Source organism: Eutrema salsugineum, unplaced genomic scaffold, assembly GCF_000478725.1.
Source record: "Eutrema salsugineum unplaced genomic scaffold, Eutsalg1_0 scaffold_15, whole genome shotgun sequence".
Lineage (NCBI taxonomy): Eukaryota > Viridiplantae > Streptophyta > Magnoliopsida > Brassicales > Brassicaceae > Eutrema > Eutrema salsugineum.
In genome coordinates, this window is record NW_006256867.1 from 3,950,258 (window position 1) to 3,967,821 (window position 17,564).

A 17,564-nucleotide genomic window follows, 5' to 3' on the forward strand; every position below is an offset into this window, starting at 1 on the left:
CGAAATAGATCTACTGTATTGCAAAAAAAAATTCTTAATACATTAATATAATTAACTTTGATATGTTAACATATAATTAAACATTAATATGATCACATATAATTAACTTTAATTTGTTAACATATAATATTAAAAAATAGGTTACATACTAATAGTTAACTTTTTTACCAATCAAATATTATTATGTATAGTTTATTTTATATACTGATCGTACTTATTTCACAAATATATTTTTTATTACTTTACTCAGATTACTTTGACAAACAAAAAAAAACTAATTCTCTCACTTCCTCCCATCCATAACCCTTACAAAAATATATAAAACCTGTTAAATAAAATCAAATTTAAAATTAGTAGTAAAAAATAAATAATATCATTTTTACAAATCAATTAAGCTGTAATCAGAATTTGGTTAATTTCAATTTGTAATTTTTACTTAACTAATAAATTTATAATCTATAGTTCATAAATATATTGAAAATGTCTTTTTATCAATACAAAACAAATAATTTAGAATTAAAATATTTTGATGAATATTTTTATTGAAGTTTACTTTATTTATTATGAATTATCGTTTTATCTTATTTCGTAATATATGTATTTCTGAAAATAAACTTCTACTTGAAATAAAATTTGATTATTTAAAGTTCATAAATATATAAAATTATTTATTTATTAACTAAAATAAATAATTTAATTATAATTATACTAGTTATATATTTTTTAATATATTTATCTATAATCTGTAATCCGTACCGCTTTAGTTTTATTCACCATTCAAACATTTTTTGTGAACTGCAATCTGTTTTTTTTCACCAATCAAACATTATTCTGTACCACTAATTATATAGAAACCGCACTTGTCCTGTTAATATATTTTCCCGCACGTACCGCAGTTGAACCGTACCACACTCTAAAACCGCTTTTTCCGCATAGCTAAAAACGCTGTCAACATTCGAAGCCATTATATTGGTAGGAAAGAAACACATACTCCATCTGTTTTTAATTAAAGAGTTAAGTGATGTTTTAGCATTGTGCACACAAATTAAGAAATCTTGTAATAATACTATTTCTAATATTTTTTAATTGAATTTGGTGCTTTTTGAAAGGAAAGTATATCAATAAATAAAGGTAAATAAAATTATTTTGTATTGATTTTTGTATAGATTTGTGAGAACATCACTTATTTAAAAACAAAAAAAAATCTCTTAAAACATCAATAATTCAGAATAAAGGGAGTATTTAATACCAGATCAATTATTTCTTTTTTTTTGGTACTAATCGGATTAATTATTTCATCAAGCATTTTTGGTTATCTAAATAAATGTTCAAACCGTAGATCAAGTTAATTAGAATGACTCAAATATGATCTTATTGATAATCGTTACTCGAATCGATCAAAATTTGAATCGCTGGTAGTTATGATTTCAAACCATAAATCACATCAACTCACTCTTACAAAGATTTTTCTAGGTTCAAGTAAGTTTTTTTAACAAAAAAAAACTATTTTAGTACTTTTTTTTGAACAACTATTTTGGTAATTTCTTCGATAATTTTCGATCCTTTGTCACTTAAATATTTTTGAATTCATCTTGAAAAACCTCATGATCACGTTCTTAGTCTATAAGACCCTAAAATATGAAAGCTAAAATGATGAGCCCACAACCACAACTAAGAAAAATATCAATATTGTGATTTCTTGAAATTAATCAAGATTCTATAAATTGGAAGCGATAAAGATGAATTAGGTGAAGATGAGATTGCTTGAAATCGTGAATACACTACTGAATTCTCCAAGTGCTCGTGTGGGTTTGCCGAGGTTTTTTTTTGGTCTGGTCTGCAAAAGAAGTAAATATGCTCACCATAACGTTAATTAGTGTAGTATATATGTCCGCTATCTTTTTAATAAACATGCACCATAACATTTTTATAAAAAGGTGAAATTAAAAAGTAAAATAAAAAGGTTAAAAAAGTTTGACATTGCATGCAAATAAATATAGGTGTCGAAACTAAAAGTAATAAACCATTTGGGACAAAAATGAAAATTGATTTAAAAAAAAAACAAATGGCTTTAATTTACTAAATTGAATTAATAAATATCAGGATGACTGTTTCTCTTTCTTTCATTTTCCCCAGGTACTTCCTACCTATAAATATAACATCTCATCAAACTCATTGTTTCGTACTCAGCTTTCTTCTTTTTTCTTCGTTTAAAAGTGACAATATAAACATAAAAGAAAAAAAAAATCAAGAAGAAGAAAAAACATAGAAAAATGAGGCACTTGAGCATTAAACCAACATCAATAGATGTAGCGAGACATGCCACGTTAGCAGAATCATTCGGAAATCACCGACCGCCACAATCGCCGTGGCATTCGCCGGTGCCGTATTTATTTGGAGGCCTTGCGGCGATGTTAGGTCTCATTGCCTTCGCTTTACTCATCCTCGCCTGCTCTTATTGGCGCTTATCCACCTCCGGTGACAATTCTGGTGAAGGAAACGACGGAGGAGTCGACGAAGTGAAAGAGAGTCGATCGGGCGAGAAGGCGGCGAACGCAGCGTACGAGGAGAAGATTCTTGTCATAATGGCTGGAGATGACTTGCCGAGTTTTCTGGCGACGCCGGCGGCGAACAAGTGTGTGTGTGGTCACGAGGAGGGTAATATGGTAATTTCGAAGGAGGATGGTGGTGGACAGGAAGAGAAAGCGAAAGAAAATGAAGAAGATACAACGAGTCACTGAAAAAAAAAATGCTGCTCTCAGTTTTTTGTTTTGACACTTATTTTTTTGTTGTAACTTATTTGCTTTTAGGTCTTTCCTTTTGGGGGATTTTCTTGGGAGATTTTCCCGGGAATGTAAATTTTCTGAGAGAAAATTTTGGGTTATGATTTATGAATGCTTGTTTGTAATTTCCCATTCCCATATTGGGAAAACTACCTTTCTCTAGATTTCCTCATTCTCAAGATGCAATAGAAGTGCTCATCAATCCAAAAAGCTTGCAACAATTTTAGAAAAACAAAAAAAAAGCTTGCAAAGTTTTAATGGAAATTTTAATTCATCCCAGACATAAAGATTTAATACATTCACTCTTTGTTTGCGTATTTATTCTCGACATTTTCTTATTTTCCAAAGATATTCGCTTATTTACCTTTTTAAATGAATTGTTATACTTGTGTATCCGATCTTCCATATACTGTATTTGTGTTACTTTCATATTTTCGTTGGAGTTATATATTTTTCCATCGGATTGTGCTAAATTAGCTATCAATTAGAAATTTTTTTCTGAGTCTGTTGATAATCCGTAACTATTGTGTATTCACCACCAAAGTAATGTGTTTTATGAATTAACATCGAATTCTTTTTAAGTAAAATTTATAAAACACATAGTATGGTAATTCGATTACTTGCCCCATTTGCTTACTTTGCTTTTAATTGATGATGATATCCGATAATCATGACAAATATTTCTTCTGTTCTCACACTATTAATGCAAAGATATTTTGAAGTGAAGTGCACTCCACACAAACGTCTAAATTTAAGTTTGTTTACTTGGTATAATGACTTTATGTGTAATCTTCGATTAGTGTTTAATTTACAAAAAAAAAAACCATAAACGGCTTTGGACAGTTCAATCGGTTCAGGCTGATTTGCACAACATACAGGCTACCACAGTCCACTGATTTAAACAAAAAGGTGAAAACAAAATTGTAAATTATCGTCCATTAGTAGCAGCAAAAGGACTTGTTAATTATCGTCCACTGTTTGTTCTCTGTATCTAAGAGCTGCGTAAGGAAAATGATACACGTGTCGTTAAAGAGAGTTAATTATAGAACGAAGACAATGATTCTGTTTTTGACTTATTTGACATTTGCTGAGCTGTTTTTTCGTGGTGCCGAGTAGCCGCGTCTCGCACAAGAAATTTCCAAAGCAAATCCTTCTTATTTAATCTCATTTTCTCTATTAAAACAAAAATATGTTTTGTGTCCAAACAGATTTATTTTAGTTTTTTACTATTATATTTTGAATAACTCTTATTTATGTTACCAAACAAATCAATTTAATATACAATTAATAAAATAATATATTTTAATTTATATTTTAAAATAAATTCGAAAATTTAAATTTAAATTTAGATTTGTTATAGATTTCCTTAAATATATGTTATATTATTTATTAAAATTCATAAATAATTTATTTTTATATTTTACAAAAATAATAAATTGAATATTAATTTAATTTCATTTAAATATTGAAATATTATAATATTTTCAATAAAATAGATGAAAATGATATATTATTATTAATTTTTATTAATAAGTGTAAAATTTTAAATATTTAAACTTAAAAATATATTAAATATATTAATAATATAAATGGACGGATTTAAAATTATGTTTTAATAATCACGATCATTTTTGAATTAATATAAATAGACATGTTATAATTACATTTTTATATTTATTATTTCAGATTAATATATATAAATCGGTGTGTTAGAATAATATTTTTTTAATCATGATTATATATATATATTAGAAAAAAGAACTTAATACAAATAAATTATATATAAACAGAAAAAGTATTTATCAAATAAATTAAAAATAGTTTTGCACGGGTAGAATCTAGTTGCATTTATTTCTCCCCTTTAATTTTTCTCAACTTTGTAACCGTCCTACTTTTAGCCGCATAAACAATCGTACAATTTTTAAAACGTACAATAAATCACAATTTAAACAAAGAAAATAGTATATACTGAGTAGTAGTTATTAGTAACAAACAAGAAAAATTTACGATATTTTGATTACTGTAAACTTCAAGCGTGAATCATATTAAATGTAGTGTTAGTACTATAGCATTAGCCCATTATTTAACAAACAGAAAATATCTATAGCATTAGCCCCTTGGTAATTTTATTTTTGTGTTAATATTATGTTTATACTTTGTACGTTTGGATATTAATAGTACATACTTTTAGCAAGCAAAGAACACAATTTAGGAATATTTAACATATAGTCCAAAAAAGAGGAAACCAAGGATATAAGCAAAGAAGAACTAAGGATGGAAGCCAGCAAGCACGCATGGAATCAAGGAAGGAAGCAAAGAAGTAAACAATAAATCAAGAAAACAATAATTATGGGAGCAAGTAAGAAAACAAACAAGCAAGGAACAAAGGATGCAAGCAATTAGAGAAATAATCTCGCTTCTTCCTTGAAGGACTTATTTATTCTCTCGTATCATCTTTCATTCTTTTGTCTTTCTCACGGGTTCTATTCTTTTATAATGAATTTGAAAATTTTTAAATTATCCTTGTAATTTTGTAAAGAAGACATCAATAAATAGAAGTTTGGACAATGACAATTAAGCATAGATAAGTCAATCAGAAAAGGTGAAACAAAATTCGTCCAGTAAGATATAAACAAAATTAGCCAATCAGAAGCAAACATATCAAAATTTGACTAATCAGGAACGTACTGACAAAAATTTGACGTCAAAAATTCAGCCAATCAGAAACAACAGGCTTTGTCTGGACCATTTTGGAACCATCTTTGACCAATTTTCATCCTAGCTATCATGACAGAGAGAACGAGAGAACTTGAATCCCTCAGGACAGGTCTTGACCTATTGCACTCATCCGACATTGAAACTTAATCGAGGTAAGTGATGTGGCTTTCATTGGATTTTTATTTTGTGGATTTTGGAAGTCGTTGCCTTAAGAACCACTATTGAGAATTAAATTAGAATTTTAATTAAGGAATTATAGACTATAGAACTGGTTATTGGTTGTTTGCTAATCGAATGGGTATTTAGTGGATAAGAGGTGTAGATGTTAAACCGTAGTGAATACGGAATTAGATTAGAGTTTTTTTTTCAAGTTGACTAATTATGCGAGAAAGAGTATAACTCGGTACAATTGGTATCACTGTCAATTGCGTACAACTGGAAACAATTAGTATTACTAAGTGAAATTTTTATGCAGTTGAGTATTTTTCTCTGTTATTTTTTCAGGTGATAATGATAACTGATGCGTGCTCGTGTCAACTACGTGAGGGAACAAGTTTTACCCTTAACAAAACAAATGAAAGCCGCAAGTGCACAGCTAATCAGTTGTAGTATTTAGGGATCGAATCCACAGAGATTTGTGTGCCTGGTATTCTTCTACGGTTTTTAACTTTATGTCTAGACTAAATTAGTTTTAAAGGTTGGTTGTTTTTCTTGCAAATTAAACTAAAACAAAAGAAAGCAAATAAATCTATCTTAAAAAGCAGGTAAAGAAAATCGAATGAAATGCAAATGGAATAAGTAAAATATCGAACTAAACAAAAATAAGGCAAGTAAAATATCGCATGAAAGGTAAATAAAGAAAGTAAATAACGAACTAAGGAAATTGAAATGCAGGTCTAAGAAAGCAAGTAAAAATCGATGGAATTGTAAACCATGGCTAAAAACGCTGAGCTTTTGGGAACTCTAAGGGATCATAATCGGTTTTAACATTAGTGTAGATAGATTGGGATTGACGGATAACAATATATGGGTTCTAGAGCTAGAGTACGGCGGTATGACTACGTCACTGTCGTGATCATAACCAACTGTTTCTCGCAACCCTGACCAGTAGGTTTCCACTCTGGCCCTGGAAGGAAGAGAACGCAAGAGCTACACAAGACTCGTCAACACTCACGATCTCGCCGCAGGTAGGTTTCCACTCCTATGGAAAAATCGCCTGTTTCATTCTAGGGCTGATACTTAATGAAAACTTTCGCAACACTAACTATCTAGATCAGATACTAGGTGATCAATCAAGAATACATGCAATAAGAACAAGAATAAACAGAGAACAGGTCGAAATCCCAGATCTATGAACCTAGATGTCTTAATCGATTATGAGAGCCCCTTTCGGGAACCCTAAGCCCAACTCGGGATCTACTCAGACATGGCTGAGTTCGACATCATCATTGGTTTTAATAAAAGTAATGAAAAACAGTAAAGAAAAGAGATAAAGAAAGCTTCCCTATTGAAGAACTCGGACTTGAACAATCTTCTACAAAAATCTCATAAAAACGGCTAAAGGAAAAGGGTTTCTGTAAAGTATGAAAAGCTCTCTCTAAAAACGACCTAAATGACATGTATTTATAGTCTCCAATACTCCATGGTCTCTAGGGTTCCGGAATTGAGGCTGGGAATGACTTTGGGCTTCAGATAAGTGGGCTTTAAGTCGGAGGTTGAATGCCGCTGTCGGGAGTGTTGTGACCGCGGCAATTGGCTTGTTGGCCGCGGTCGGGAAGCTTCTGACCACGGCAAATAGCTTGTTGGCCGCGTGAGTTGCTGGCCGACTCCGCGTGGCTCCGGGGCTAATAGAATATCTTGAGATCCAACCGTTGGAATGTCTCCAAACCAAGTGCATTTGAAAGCTGGTTGATTCTTCTATAAGTTGTCCAATTTTGAGGGTGATCAGACGGTGAGAAGGTCTTCGTCTCTCCATGAGAGTTCTGACGGTCTGCATTTATCCAAAAGAGTCTTTTTGTTCCATTTTATGCCTCTTTATCCCAAATTACCTGAAAAGTCTTTTAAAATCCAGAAACATAGAAATCCTTTGAAAACCTTTGAAAATGGAGTAAAAACACCTGTAAAAGATATTAAAATGATCCATAAAAATGGTCAAAATCTGGTGTTATCAACTCCCCCAGACTTAGTCTTTTGTTTGTCCTCAAACAAAACAAAGGCTAAATCTCGGCGAGAGGTTTGAAAACGCAGGAACTAAACAAAATTTCAGAGACCAAACTTCTAGACCAATATCAATCAGTATGCATCAATCGGGAATAGCCTAGAAAATTCTCACTAGCAATACAGGCATAACTAGTCCGTTAATCCGTCATGCAGAAATCTATGCACTAAGATCTAACTTCCAGTCAACTAGCTCTTAACATTCATTAAAAATCTCGGTGGTTCTCATCAAAGAAAATCTAGGCAAGGCAATCTAGGCTAGGTGTAAAGAAGGATTATTTGGGGGTATGGCTTAAAGTGTTTAATGGTTACCTGAAGATCTGGAGGATGCAGGACATTATGCAAAACCGCAAGAGAGAGTGAAGCTGTTGGTATCCACAGTTTTCAGTCACTTTCTTCTTGACATAGATTCGTGGTCTTGTTCCTCAAGTTCTCTCCAAACTCCCCCAGACTTAGATTTTTGTAAATCTTTCAAAACAATAGCTCCTTAAACGAATAGTGGTTGCTCATTGCTCCATAAATTTCGACAATCTAAGACTCATTAGGCTTTTTGTTTCCCTTTCTCTTTTCACGTTTTTTTTTTTTTTTTTTTAAGGAAAGGGAACACCTTTAGATATAGAATCTTAGAGAGCACGAATTTACCAGTTAATATCTGTCTTGTAAAGCTTTATTAGGTTTCTGATATTCTTCCTTCCCAATTCCATTCAGTCTCTTTTGCGAGTGACTGAAAACTGCGTCGCTCCTCTTCTCTCCGACGTTTTTGCACATATCTGCTGATATAAACTAAAGAAAGAATGCATGAGGATTGAAAACAAAGGTTTTGGGTTTAAGGTATGGTACCAGATAAAGATAAACTGGTCATCTAGGACGACAAAGAGTGGTAAAAGTGATGGTAAAAGACGTCCTAGATGTGTATGTCGATGCCTGCCTAAAATCAATGATGAGAAAATTAGATATCAATATTAAGTCCAAATAAAATGAGCTAGTATATCCTGTTAGAAAGAATCTCCACGAATAGAAGTCCTCTGGTGGGAGTTCGTAGTGCAAGTACTCTAGCTACCACCTAGTCTAGTGCTAACCACAAATGAGCTATCATGCATAGTGTAGAAGTGTGCAGGTCTAAATCATCATAGTTTTGCGTCAAACATTCCTGAAAAATACTTAATGTCGAATAGGTTACATATTAAAATTTAAAAAGTACTTGAAATTTAAAAGCAAAGGCAGGAAAATAATTAGTACGGATAGACATCCTCCCCAGACTTAAATCACACTGTCCCCAGTGTGAAAAAATTGGTGAGAAGATGGTGAATAAAAGCAAAATAAGATAAAATAAGATAAAATAAAAGAAAATGATGATAGAACCGTGATGGTAGTGAAGTGCTGGTCAATCACTCATCCTCTGAAGTGTCGTTTGTGAACTGGTGCTGCTCCTGTAAGAAGGTGACAACGCGCTCAAAGCGTCGTCCCTGTCTCTCAACTCTGCGCTCCAGATCGGAATGAGTGTGTGATGATGTGGATGATGAGGTGTGGCCGGTCGGAATAGATGGCTGAAAATGAACACGGGCCGCAGCTGCATCACGCCTCGCCTTGGCCACTATGTACTGGCCAATGGTGAATGGTAATCGAGGTACGGATGGCAGAAAATCATCGGATTCCGGAGTCCATCGAGGGCGTCCTCCGTTGCACAATCTCGGGATAGATGATGAAGGTAAGCGGACTCGGTGCTCCTCAGTGCCAGTGCAATATTTGTAACCAAACCTGTCTGGCTCGAAAGCGGCACGAGAGATAGTGTGATCGTGAGAGAGATAAAGTAGATCATACCAGACATCGGGAAGTGGATCATCAGATGAGAAATCGAATCCTACAGTCTGTAGTATCGCTGTAATAGCACTCCCGAAGGCTGGAGTAGCGTCATCGCAACCATGTAAATCATGCTTCACCTTTACCATATTCTGCGATATGATCCAGGCAAAGCAGGCAAGTCGTGGGTCATCCATAAACGGAATCTGAAGTGTAATGAGCTCAGTCTTCAAGACACCTCCCATGTTGGCTCTAGAGAAGATCGTGTGTGCTAAAAATTTGTGCACAACTCTCACTGCTGGGTAGCTAAGAAGGGCTGACTTAGATCTCCCACTATCGTAAGCTCCATTACCCATCTCTCTCCATAGGTTAAGATCAGGTTCATCTTCAAGGTAGAAGCCATCAGTGTACGGAAGCTTAAGAGCTTCACAAACCTCGGAAATGGTAGGAGAATAAGGCTGTCCGCGGATGGAGAATGACAAGATGCCATCTGATGCTCTGGGGTTCCTCCTCTTCGTGTGGTGGAGTGTGACGGTCGCTAAAAGCTCACAGACTAGCTCAGATAAGTCGGAAGGTTCAGCTCCAAGTAGGGTCTCAGCTTAAGTGCATCGATGTACCAGATCACATCCTCTCTGATTCCAAGCATCTCGAGTGTATGATAATCAATGCAAGGCGTGGGTTTGATGTTCAGCTTCTTGAAACGCCTTGCATAGTCCACTCTCGGGTTTGTCTCCCTCCCAATGTATCGAAGCTGTGGTGGTTCAGGAGGTGCTCGTGTTTCTCTTGAGTGCTGGAGCAATCTCATCACATAGCTTCTTCTTCTCGGTCTTGCTTGGTTCAGCATGTACTCTCCTAGAGTAGCATCGTCGGGAATATCCTCGGAGCTGCCACCAGTTCGACGGCTCCTTCGGGATCTGGTTTCATCCATTTTCTGCAAAATGAAATGATTCTTGGAAAAAGAGTGAGTTTTGGATGCTAATTTTAACACATTAAGATCTGTTATACTAATACTAGTATAAAGAGATTAATTAAAATTATTAGCAAACAAAATTGATATTAAATCAGAGAAATCAAGTAGTTCATGACTAAATTCGGATTTTTGATGTTCTCAAATTAGAAATCTTCTAAAAATCGGTTTTTATGAGCAATTTCCATGTGAATTCTAAAGATTACCCAATACTAATCACTAATCACACAAGACTAAATCAAATTCATCAATTTTGCTGTTCCAAATTCGATTTTTATGAAGCATGAAGAATCCAAATTTCCAAAATCTCAATTCCTCTAAAGCTAGGTGCTAAAATCGATTTTTAGATAACCTAAATAGATAATCTATCATTCTTAAGCTATTTCCACCATCAATAGACCAAGATTCTTGGTTTTTAAAGAAAACCCTAAGTTCAAAATCGAGTAAGAATGGTGAGTTTGAGGTTCATACCTTGCTGGAAAGAGAGAATTGATGGCAGAATTGAAATCAGCTTCGAAAAAGAGTGAGGTTTGAGCCAAAAATCTCTTAAAAAGCTTAAAAATTGAAAATGTGTTTTTTCTCCTAAATCTCTAAGTCTTTTGGAAGAGAAGAGAAGAAAGAGTTTTGATCCAAAAAGTTTGTTTCTTTTCTTTAAAAAGCGTTTTTGAAGCAAAAACGGAAAATTTCTGGAAATTTTTAAGTTTACGGGAACTTACCTTGTCTTGTTTGCACATTAGGAAAGTTTAAAACTTACGGAGGATCTTTTCGGGTTTTACCGGGAACATTTCGGGAAATACCGGGAATCACCAGGCAAAACCGGGAATCACAGGCAACACCGGGAAGCGGCAGAAATCCGTGGAATCATCTCAACGACCAACGGCCGTGGTCAGGAGACGCGCGACCGCGGTGGCTGAGGGCTCGGCCGCGGTCACATTTCCGGCGCCGCGGTCGATGCACTCTTGGCCGCGGTCAGGTCTGTTGCGACGGCGGGTCTTCCTCCTGCGGCCTATTGTCCAATCTTCTCGTCTTTGCTGGGCCGAGCAGGTAAAGACCTACCTTTTTCTTATTGGTTTTTCTAATTTTCTGATTTTTTTGTGTATTTTTTTTTTTGTTTTATAAAATACCTAATACTTAAAAAGAAAAAGAAAGCATAAACTCAAAAAGGGAAAAGAAAATTAAAAGAAAGAGTACCTAAATGGGTTGCCTCCCATTAAGCGCTTTTGTTTTAAGTCGTTTAGCTCGACGTAAGCATGAAGCATCAGGCTGATTAGAATGGCACTCCACTTGATGTGCCTTTATCACTTCCGGTTGGTGGAGGTTTTACTTCTTCTCCTTGAAGAGAAGTCTTCTTACCTTTAATCTTCTTTCAGACTTTAATGTTGTTCAGAACCCTTTTTGTGTTTTCGATCAACTCCTGTATTTGATCCTCACTAGTTTCTGTTGCGTCCGGTGGAATGATGATCTTGATCTTTGCAAAGGCTTTCAGCTTCTCCTTTTCTTTCTCTTTTGGCCTGTTTCCTTTACTTGGAAATTCATCTAAGATAGTACGATAGTACCTTTTTCTGTCCACATTGAGGAAAACAGCATGCCGGTTTGCGTGATTGATTATTGCTCCTACTGTAGCTAGGAATGGTCTCCCGAAAATGAGTGGCCTCTCCTTGTCTTTATCCATCTCCAGGACTTGGAAATCTGCTGGAACAATCTTATCTCCCACTAGAACTTGTAGATCATGAATCGCCCATTCAGTATCTTTTTGAGATGAATCTCCAAAGATAACCTTAACCGTCGATGTCCTTAAGGTTTTTATGCCCAATCTTTCGGCAAATGCCTTAGACATGATATTGACATTGGCTCCGGAATCGCACAAGCAGTCTGTAAACTTGATTCCTGAAATGAAACACTGAAAAACAAAACGTCCCGGATCATCGGCTTTGGTAAGCCTTTGAAACGGTGATTGTTCGGGTACCTTAAACGGTGGCTGCTTAGGATCGATGTCCTTGTACAGTGGTACAAAGATTGGGGTTTCTTCTTTCTTTCCATCGGTTCCGGACTCTTCTTCGGGCAATGTTGTTATGGCGTTGCAAAACTTCTTAGGATTATCTTCAACTCTTCCTGGAAGAACTTCACTTTGCCTCTTCATAGAGTCGGCTGTTTGGGCGACTTGCACATCTAACTTCTTTACGTGCGAAGATAAAGATTCAAACTTACCATTCAGATCATTGTACATGCAGTCCACTTTCACGTTCACGTCTTTAGATGCTTTTTCGTTCGTCATAACGAGCTGTTGGATTGACTGTTCAAGTCTACCGATTTGTGAAGCTAGCTGGTTCGTCGTGACTCCCTTCTGTTGTACAAATTGATTGTTCAAACCCGTACCTTGGTAGTTATATGGCTGTCGCGGTTGATATGGTACTATTCCTCCAAAGTTTCCACCTTGAAACTTGTTTTGGAATGATTTTTGCTGAGGTGGGTAGTACTGATCTTGAGGGTTCTCCACATTTGGATTGCGGTAAGAGAGATTGTTGTAATTTGCATTCCGGAAGTTGTTGTTGAAGTTGTTGTTGGAGCGATTTTGATATGGCACCAGTGCTCCTACGTAGTTCACATCTTCTTCTTGAAATGCTTGATTAATGTGATCGATATCACTAGGTCCTTCCTCTTCTGCGCCATTGTTGGTTTCACAAGCATGGATCGGGCGATTGTTGCTCTTCAGAAGCTGGCTCACCATGTTCTTCAACTCGGTTATCTCCTTGTTGTCTGTTCCGGCTTGCTTCATCGATTGATCATATTCAGGACAGTCATTGCTATTGGCTTGAGCCAAATATTCGGTGAGGGCTCTTCCTTGGGTTATCGTCTTTTGCCCAAAATCTCCATTGCTAGCTGTATCAATTGAAAGTTTGTATTTTGGTTGCAAACCTCGGTAAAATGTGCTCAGCAGGCTTGATCCATGAAATCCATGATGAGGGCAATCACGTTCATACTCCTTAAAACGTTCCCAAGCTTCATAGAAAGATTCAGTTGGCCCTTGTTGAAAGGTTGAGATCTTCGTTCTCAAATTGTTCGACCTTGACTTAGTGTAGAAGTGGTTCAAGAAAGCAGTTCTACATTCTTCCCAATTAGTAATCGATCCTGCAGGCAAAGACTTCAACCAACGGTGAGCTTTATCTGCTAATGAAAAAGGGAAAAACTTACACTTTAAATAGTCAGGCGGAACTTGGTTTGTTCTCATCATGCTGCAAATTTCTTCAAAAAGCTCGATATGGTCCATTGGGTGCTCAGAAGGAACTCCATGGAACTGGTTTTGCTTCACCAATGAGATGATTTGAGTCTTGACTTCAAACTCATTCCGGTTTGGAAATGGTACTTGAATCGCAGATCGATTCTGAAAATTTTGAGTAGGTGCATCAAAGTCAGCTATGCGATGGTTCCTGGCTTGTCTTCGGTGTTGATTTGCTGGCGGAATGGGGCGGTGAATGCGTTCATTCGGCTGCATTGCTGGGTGGTCACCATCGGCTACATTGATGGGTGGGTCAAGGTCTTCACGTCCTTCTCTCTCTCGGTTCTGGTGGTTTCTTGGAAGAACCTCATCCTCCTCTCCATCTTGTCGAGCATGATCACCTTCTATGTGATCATTCTCTTCGTTTTCTCCATGTTCGGACCCTTCTTGGTCCATATTTAAATTTCGATTAATAGGATCTCCAGGCTGGTCGTCGTTGGCCATTCCTTGCGTTCGTCTAAGTCTTCGAAGTTCTCTTTCGTGTCTGTCTATCTCGTCTAGAATTGGAATGTCTCCTGCAGGTCTACGCCTGGTATTCATGCAATTCAGAGAAAGACAAAAGAAGGGAAAGATAGTTCAGAAAAACTTTAAGAAAGAACTAGAGATCAGGTGTCTAGAAAAGAAGTTAAAACAAGAAAAATAGCAAAAGGCAACGAAATAAATCCCCGGCAACGGCGCCAAAAACTTGATGCGTGCTCGTGTCAACTACGTGAGGGAACAAGTTTTACCCTTAACAAAACAAATGAAAGCCGCAAGTGCACAGCTAATCAGTTGTAGTATTTAGGGATCGAATCCACAGAGATTTGTGTGCCTGGTATTCTTCTACGGTTTTTAACTTTATGTCTAGACTAAATTGGTTTTAAAGGTTGGTTGTTTTTCTTGCGAATTAAACTAAAACAAAAGAAAGCAAATAAATCTATCCTAAAAAGCAGGTAAAGAAAAGCGAATGAAATGCAAACGGAATAAGTAAAATATCGAACTAAACAAAAATAAGGCAAGTAAAATATCGCATGAAAGGTAAATAAAGCAAGTAAATAACGAACTAAGGAAATTGAAATGCAGGTCTAAGAAAGCAAGTAAAAATCGATGGAATTGTAAACTATGGCTAAAAACGCTGAGCTTTTGGGAACTCTAAGGGATCATAATCGGTTTTAACATTAGTGTAGATAGATTGGGATTGACGGATAACAATATATGGGTTCTAGAGCTAGAGTACGGCGGTATGACTACGTCACTGTCGTGATCATAACCAACTGTTTCTCGCAACCCTGACCAGTAGGTTTCCACTCTGGCCCTGGAAGGGAGAGAACGCAAGAGCTGCACAAGACTCGTCAATACTCACGATCTCGCCGCAGGTAGGTTTCCACTCTTACGGAAAAATCGCCTGTTTCATTCTAGGGTTGATACTTAATGAAAACTTTCGCAACACTAACTATCTAGATCAGATACTAGGTGATCAATCAAGCATACATGCAATAAGAACAAGAATAAACAGAGAACAGGTCGAAATCCCAGATCTATAAACCTAGATGTCTTAATCGATTATGAGAGGCCCTTTCGGGAACCCTAAGCCCAACTCGGGATCTACTCAGACATGGCTGAGTTCGACATCATCATTGGTTTTAATAAAAGTAATGAAAAATAGTAAATAAAAGAGATAAAGAAAGCTTCTCTATTGAAGAACTCGGACTTGAACAATCTTCTACAAAAATCTCATAAAAACGGCTAAAGGAAAAGGGTTTCTGTAAAGTATGAAAAGCTCTCTCTAAAAACGACCTAAATGACATGTATTTATAGTCTCCAATACTCCATGGTCTCTAGGGTTCCGGAATTGAGGTTGGGAATGACTTTGGGCTTCAGATAAGTGGGCTTTAAGTCGGAGGTTGAATGCCGTGGTCGGGAGTGTTGTGACCGCGGCAATTGGCTTGTTGGCCGCGGTCGGGAAGCTTCTGACCGCGGCAAATAGCTTGTTGGCCGCGGTCGCGTGAGTTGCTGGCCGACTCCGCGTGGCTCCGGGGCTAATGGAATATCTTGAGATCCAACCGTTGGAATGTCTCCAAACCAAGTGCATTTGAAAGCTGGTTGATTCTTCTATAAGTTGTCCAATTTTGAGGGTGATCAGACGGTGAGAAGGTCTTCGTCTCTCCATGAGAGTTATGACGGTCTGCATTTATCCAAAAGAGTCTTTTTGTTCCATTTTGTGCCTCTTTATCCCAAATTACCTGAAAAGTCTTTTAAAATCCGGAAACATAGAAATCCTTTGAAAACCTTTGAAAATGGAGTAAAAACACCTGTAAAAGATATTAAAATGATCCATAAAAATGGTCAAAATCCGGTGTTATCAATAACGAACATATTTTTGGGGAGATCGAGATAAAATTAGGTCCACCTCCTTCTGTTCCGCCTCCTTCTGCTCCGTCTCCTTCTGCTCTCCCTCTTTCAGCTCCGCCTCTTTCAGCTCTGGCTCTTTCTGCTTCAGCTCCTTCTGCTTCAGCTCCTTCTGCTTCTTATCTTTATCATCTGACTCCTTCTGATTCGGCTGCTTCTGCTTCTTCCCTTTCTCAGTTGTCACCAGACTTTCAAGTTTCTCTCCACCTTCGGGAGGATCTTCATGTTCTTCTTCGTCTCCTTTTTCCTCCTTTCTTCCTTCTTCATTTCGTAAAACTTCTCCTTCCTCATCTCCTGGTCCTTTTCTTCTTGCCTCTTTCATATATTGTTCTACAGAGCAGAGTCTTATATCAATGTCATCCATGCGGTCACTGATTCGGAAAAACTGAGCATCTATACTCTTCTGCAAGCTCTGCAGCTGTTTCACCAATCCAAGAGATGCCACATTCTCCGTAGCCACATTTTCCTTAGCCATTGCAGGATGGTTTACCCACTCCTTATTATCTAAGGCATCAACATCCATCTTGCATATCTTTTTCCAGAATATCGGCTTCTCTTCCTCAACTAAACACCTCGTCCAATTGTCAGGAACTATATCACTGACATCTTTCTCTTCATTCCTCTCCATGACTCCAGCAAGCATAATTTCCTCATCCTCATATGATTGCAATATACTCTTGATGACCGTAGTGTTACCTAGTGTTTCATTGAGTTCCGACAAAGAGAAACCTTTTAGGGTGAATGGTTAGAACTTCTGCCTGCACATAAGGGGCCAATCCCTATCTGGTCCTCTAACATCTTCTCTGTATTTGTACTTCAGACATGGGATGACCTCAAAATCTAGCAATTACACATAACCCAATAAATTACACTAAAGCTCATAGTATTACAACTACACATAGACCTACAAATTCTTTATAATGTGACATACATCCAAGGGAGTAACAAAGCTTGGAAATGTCCATGCATCTCTTTCGATGACCACTTTGAAATGCCTTATTGTGTGCTCAATCTCCTTCATATTTACATCGAAGGAATACTTACCCCAACGAAACCTTCTACAAGCCTCAAGATCCACAATCCTCAGGAATAAGGGGTCAACAGATGGGGCTCCCTTTCCGATTTTTGTCTTCCCATTAATTATAGAGGATAAAAAGTAGGCAACACACATCTTCAACCGTGATTGCGATTGTAAATGGGGTTTGTTTTTTCGTTTTACTAAGCTTCAAGTTTTAAATTTATAACCCCTAAATGTCTGCAAGTGCACATATGTGCGCTGTAGTACTTAGGGTATCGATTCACAGAGACTTAGTTGTTTCAGTACGAATTCACGGCTATGCTTAAATCAGATTAGAACTAAACAATTTGGGTTTTGGTTTTGGGTTTTGGTTGTCACTAAATCTAAATTAGAAAG

The 17,564-nt window shown here is 36.6% G+C and overlaps 2 protein-coding genes and 1 non-coding gene across 3 annotated transcripts; 2 read left to right on the top strand and 1 right to left on the bottom strand.

Annotated features, from left to right (window-relative positions):
• The first annotated feature begins 2,188 nt into the window (after positions 1-2,188).
• On the top strand, positions 2,189-2,889 carry LOC18022118 (protein GLUTAMINE DUMPER 4). Its single transcript, XM_006404966.2, has one exon. It carries the CDS (start codon positions 2,274-2,276, stop codon positions 2,739-2,741), a length of 468 nt encoding a protein of 155 aa, XP_006405029.1. The 5' UTR covers positions 2,189-2,273; the 3' UTR covers positions 2,742-2,889.
• Positions 2,890-13,436: 10,547 nt separating this feature from the next.
• On the top strand, positions 13,437-13,543 carry LOC112088300. The gene has a single exon (XR_002900463.1). It is a non-coding gene; the product is annotated as a small nucleolar RNA R71 (small nucleolar RNA).
• Positions 13,544-16,103: 2,560 nt separating this feature from the next.
• LOC112088042 (DNA ligase 1-like) lies at positions 16,104-16,778 on the bottom strand. The gene has a single exon (XM_024158196.1). It carries the CDS (start codon positions 16,776-16,778, stop codon positions 16,104-16,106), a length of 675 nt encoding a protein of 224 aa, XP_024013964.1.
• Between the last annotated feature and the right edge of the window lie 786 nt (positions 16,779-17,564).

Excerpts from the sequence above, each read along its gene's own strand:
- LOC18022118 (XM_006404966.2), top strand. The coding sequence starts at position 2,274 with ATGAGGCACTTGAGCATTAAACCAACATCAATAGATGTAGCGAGACAT.
- LOC112088042 (XM_024158196.1), bottom strand. The coding sequence starts at position 16,778 with ATGGAGAGGAATGAAGAGAAAGATGTCAGTGATATAGTTCCTGACAAT.